We start from the raw sequence: 5,802 nt of genomic DNA, 5'->3' as shown, positions 1-5,802 counted from the left end.
ATAGGATAAAGAAAATCCAATATATAACTATTCATGTTTACTTGTAGAAAAATAAAAACATTTTGGTAACATATCAGACTTTACACTTAGACTTACAAAGTCCAAGAAATCACAGACAGATGCATGAGTGACAGTATGTATGTATATATATATATATATATATATATATATATATATATATATATATATATATATATATATATAAATATATATATATGTATATATATATGTGATATGTATATATATATGTCTATCTATATATATATACACATACATATACATACACATGTTATATATATATATATATATATATATATATATATATATATATATATATATATACATATGGTGATTACACATGTATAAGGAATAATACAAAGCTATTTATGTAATTCCAAAAGAAACTGAACGATGAGTTTTACAGCGAGTGTGGTGCATCAGCAACAGCAAAATAAAAAAGCTTGGCATCTTTATACATGTGGATATTCATCACAGATGATAAAAAATATATATGTCAACTAGACAACAGGAACTAATAGACTCAAAGAAGCTTGGCTCAGATCACAGGACCTCAAGTGAAGTAAACACATGGCCCTGTGCCAAGGTGCGCCAAGCAGCGCTGCCAAGAGACTTGAAAATAAGATTTGGATATAGGTATACTCTCCCTTGTTCTTCTCAGCAAGATTTGTTCTTCCCACTAACTGGATAATGTTTAAGACTATAAAACAAGCAGCGCTGCTCGGGTGGACCTGATGACCTCTGGTGTGGATATTCTGAGTCCAAGCAAGACGAGTTCAAGAAAGAGCTCAAAGAAGACTCTCAAATGAAAGGCAGGATATGTGTATCAGCCGGCAAGAAAGAATACGACTCTTTCTCCCGCTTTGGGAAATCAAATTTACATCTAGAAACAAAGGTAATAAAAAATAAAGAAACCCCCAAGTTCTAAACTGCGCATGACGGTTCTTATTACGTATTATTTTGAAACCAGAAGTTGAGCTGGTAATAAGGTAGCACTGGCCATCTGATTAACCACTAGTGCTCTGTTGCAGTGAACTGGAGTTTATCAAATTAACGAGTAATATCAACAAGGAGGATGTACGGAGAAGAGGAGAACTCCCGGACCGATTTCTTTTCAACAATATTTACATCAGAAACAAGTAACAAGAACCCGAAAGTCCCCTCTTCTTGATGAACATATAAAAGCTTCAACTTTTAAACGTTATATATAAAAAATTACAGGGAGATCTTATTTAAAAGAAACAACAATATTCACTCAGCATTTTAAAAGAAAAAAAAAAGGCATCACTACGTCTGATAGTAACTGTTACCTAAGTCTAGCCTCAAAAGCTCGTACAGTATAATATATACTAAAATCAATTACGGTTAAAACATAACCAAGCATCTACTATATGTAAATAGAAGTTACAACAGAAAACCTATGAGTCTATAAGCACAAGCATCTGTCATTAGGATATTCATATGTACAGTACAGAACATTCAATTCATCCATCTCTTGTAGGAAAAAGGAAGTTATTTAAAATGTACTTCTATAGAAAGCAAAAATTAACAAATCAACATTGCAAAAAGAACATTAAAAATAATCTGGACTCAACAACGCATTAAAATTATGGCTTTTTTTTCTTGTTGCGTTTGTTCTTTTTGGCCCCGTTTCATTTTGCGAAATTCAACATACTTTTGATTTTTCTGTTTTACTGTTCATATCTTTCTATTATTTCTTCCCAGTCTAGGTATCTGTTCTTCGAATGGCAGGTTTTCAAAGTTTATTTCTATCTCCAGACTATCACTTTTTATGGCGATGCTGTTCCGCTCCTTTAACCTCTGATGCATGTCTTCTCTTTGTGACAAATTAAATGACATCTATGTTTCACTTATGTACCAATGACTTGGAGCACTGCCAACGGATGTGGTTTCTCAAAAAAGATTACCCAAGAGGTCCAGCCTCCCTTTCTGATAATGAACTCTAAGAAGTACCAAAGGTTGGCAGCCCTGCCCAAGATGACGGTTAACTTCTCAGGAGCAAAATGCGATTGTCGACTTGTCCCCCTCATGATTCCGACGACAGGTGACCTGACAATGATCTACGCATTAGAAATGGAGAATGACAGGGTCACCAGGGAAGAAACCAGATGTATCCGGACTAAAGGCTTCATACTGGTGTTTGATGGGATAACGTGCCACCGCTTCAATGCTAGGGATTGCAAGCCTAGAATGCTTCAGTGGTATGGAACCATAGAGAGTATTAATGCGGTCGAGACCAAACACACTGTGGTCGCCATCTGTTGTGAAGAATGAACCCCAGTACATACTCATAAGGTCTGAACCTGCATCATGGCTCATTGAATCACCAGTCATGCCCTCTGCCGCTAGTTCCTCTACTATGGCCACAGTGTCAATGCCTCGTAGGGAGGGAGCAACAACATCTTGGGCAATGTGGTCGCCAACGTACAGGCAGTGAGGATTTTCAACCCCACTCTCGCGTTTGACTAAACTCAGGAGATCTGACCAGTTGCCTCCAGAATAGGTCTCGTCAATGCATAGCTTATGAGCTGGAACTTCTTCGGCATCATCCGCCCCTTCCACCTCGCGGAAAGGACGGTTGCCTGTGAAGAATCCTGGTTTCTTTGCTGTGCAAATAATCATGTCGAAATAATCTCTCCAATCAGGTCCAAGAACATAGTGAGCAATCATAGAGGCATAGTCGATGCTCGATCCAGAAATGAGGAATGTAAAAGTATGGTCATTGATCGCCCTCAGCCACTTTTTCATCTTGTCGCTCGCCTCATAGATGTATTTATCAGGATTTGCTTTGATTTCAGGGAAGAACCCACCGAGATCATTCCGGAAATGTTCCCGGCGATACATGTTGCACATAGCAACGTGAACATCAGGCCAAATGTCATATTCCTCGAGGGGACCTTCTTCTGAGCTATCCTGGGCATCAATAGCTCTAGCGCAAGCTACAGCAGCAGGCAAATCAAAGTAATCCTTGAATGAACGGAGCAAAGGAGGACTCGGACCATTCACAGGAGGATCAGCAAGTGTTCTCATGAAATCAAGAACGGGTTCCCACGTCCTTTCAGGCCCATACGTGTCTACAATTTCTTGCTGAGTCATAGGACGAGTCCCATGTGTTGCTCTGAGGATCTGACCCTCGTCAGAGCATTTCAGAAAGTTCCCCCGCTTAATGTCCATGATTAGGCCCTTCTGCAGGAAATCCATGTCATCATCAATAGGAAGAAGAAGCTCTTGCTCGTATCCATAACGATTCACTAAATATTCAGCGATGAGGTTGTACTCGAGTCTCATTATTTCCCCAATTTTATAGCGGCAAATTGTGTTATCTAAGTCAAACCCAATGCAATCATAGTCTGAAAATTTGAAGACATCCATGTTAGGGAATGGCTGCTGCTTCTTCCTCTTGTTGTTTTTGCAATAATACTTCTTCTTCATGATTTTTTCCCTGAAGGAAAAATCATCATCATCTACGTTTTGAAGAACCATGGTTGCAGTGAAGACGTTTTGTTCGGTCTCAGTGTACTCGAAAGTAATTTTCCTTTCGGGCATTCAGCACCAGTTTCTTGAAAACTGCAGAGGAAAATCTGTGCAATCCTCCCTTTTCAATAAAAAGAAGCTCTGCTTCTCTTTACACTAAATTATATTCACTGTTTTTTCACAACCTGTTTATGTCTCAATATTTCTTCTAATCAGAGCGGGAATAAACACCAACAGAATTCTGAACGGCACAGTAACTAAAAGTCTAGCGTAGGCCCTTCTCTCTGCTCCCGCAAAGCATTATAATGTCTTTCTTTACTGCTACATAGAACCACTACTAACACAAATGATGCTGTCAGTTTTGTTGTGCTTTTGGCTAACACTTTGAGTAAAAGCGTTTGAAGAGCAGATGTAGACAGAGCAATGCTGCAACGCGGGACGCATTCATGATGTGATATCTCCTCCTCCTCTGGGTAAACGAGCTTTTCACATCAGATCAGACACAGTACTGCTCCTGGAGGTGCTCTGACTCTTATGACTTCACTTTTACAACTAACAGACTTATCTCAGTTCTCTCCTGCTTTGCCCGGTGTCCAAAAGGCCCGCTGCCAACTACTCTCAGAACACACCCACCGTACCCCCTCCCACACCAAACACTTATCTCTGGTCTCTCTGGCCCAGTGGCCCCGCCCAAACATACCCATAACAGCAACCACCTCCTTACAGGCTGTTACGTTTCCTGTGTCCACGTTCTTAATCCCTTCTTCAATGAATCTCTGTCGGCGAGGAATAAAATAATATATTACTAATCAAGATTCCCTCTTCGCCTTTGAATAAAATCCTGTTCAAAACAATTTAAAAGAAGGAAATGACTTATTTCTTGACCACGAATGACAACGTAAGTCGTGTATAGCATTACTTCTTTGGCCTGATTTCCTTTATTTTGGCTAGACCTTTCGTCCCGCCTCCAACCCTCTGTCGGGGCGAGGCATCGAAGGTAGCATTGGCCAGTCTCTCCACCTGCATCAAACGTATACTTTGCCAATCGACCAAGCCCTAGAGAGCGAGGGTCTGCCTGCACCGGGAAACCTCTGCCCTCCCTGCCTATCCCTCCCTTGGTGACGCCCCTGAGATCCACCAGTGACCCTCGCTCGCCACCAGCAATCCACGACGCCCGCATGCCCTGCAGTGTCATGGGTTGACCGTCTTCTTCAGGCTCCCCTCCCACCCTGCAGACGCTTATAGGTTCCCCATCCACGTACCGACTGCACTCGCCGATTTCGGCTAACTTGATTTAGTGTCATATTGAGGGGACCACCTGGCTTTCATTGCGATGGTCGCTGTCAGCTGCCTGGAAGGTGACTCTTGCACAGGTGCAGTTTGCATTGATGATATTGGCTATCTTTCAAACTTATATTCCAGGCATAAATGTACAATCAGATATATAAAACTTAAACAAATAAACTATTTCGCTTTGATGAGCAAAGCTATGAGTAAAATAATTTCGTTTTTGACGTTATGCTTTTGCGAGTTATGATGTTTATTGATGCGTCACATTATGTAGTTCCTTGTAGCTATCCGGTTTATCCGACTTTTCACATTTGGACACTTTTTCTTCTTTATTGCTCAGCATTATCGGTTGACAAGTTAAAATAATAAAAATGATAATGATAATATTAATAATAATAACAATTATTATTATTATTATTATTATTATTGTTATTACTATTATTATTAAAAAAGGTGTGCTCTGCCATTATTGTTATTATTATTATTGTTAAAAAAGGTGTGCTCTGCCATGCAAAAGTAGCCTGAAAGAAGTAACATACAGGGAGCCTCCACAGATGTGAATGTTAATGTGTGCTGAAAAGATAGCAAACAAATGAAAGCACAGACGAAAGAGAAAGGAATAAAAATAGACATCATACCGATACAGACATGCATACATACACGGTATATCATACTTTTAATGAGACAGCCTCTCTGAAAATGTGGGGTTAGGCAGTCCATATTGTGTACGCGAATGCGAAACTTCTACTCCCGAAACCCCGATTTCGAATTGTCTGTTCGATTTGCCAAATACTCTATGCTAGCGGTTAATGTTTTAGAAATACCTTTGCACGACAAATCAATTTCGTTTTCATTGGCGTATACAAATTACAGCATTTGCTGTAACTTGATCACCAGTATGGATACAAATATCTTCAGCCTCTCTCACTCTGGCTCACTATCCAGTTACCATTGTATTTCCACGAAAGTAACTTCTCTTCTCCAAAGATAGGGACTATT

General features: G+C 39.8%; 1 protein-coding gene across 1 annotated transcript; it reads right to left on the bottom strand.

The window, feature by feature from the left end:
- Window positions 1-1,699: 1,699 nt before the first annotated feature.
- Nt5a (5' nucleotidase A) lies at window positions 1,700-4,099 on the bottom strand. The gene has a single exon (XM_067090809.1). It carries the CDS (start codon window positions 3,583-3,585, stop codon window positions 2,107-2,109), a length of 1,479 nt encoding a protein of 492 aa, XP_066946910.1. The 5' UTR covers window positions 3,586-4,099; the 3' UTR covers window positions 1,700-2,106.
- Between the last annotated feature and the right edge of the window lie 1,703 nt (window positions 4,100-5,802).

This window comes from Macrobrachium rosenbergii, chromosome 47 (assembly GCF_040412425.1).
Source record: "Macrobrachium rosenbergii isolate ZJJX-2024 chromosome 47, ASM4041242v1, whole genome shotgun sequence".
Classification (NCBI taxonomy): Eukaryota; Metazoa; Arthropoda; class Malacostraca; order Decapoda; family Palaemonidae; genus Macrobrachium; species Macrobrachium rosenbergii.
This window is presented reverse-complemented; position numbering and strand designations above follow the sequence as displayed.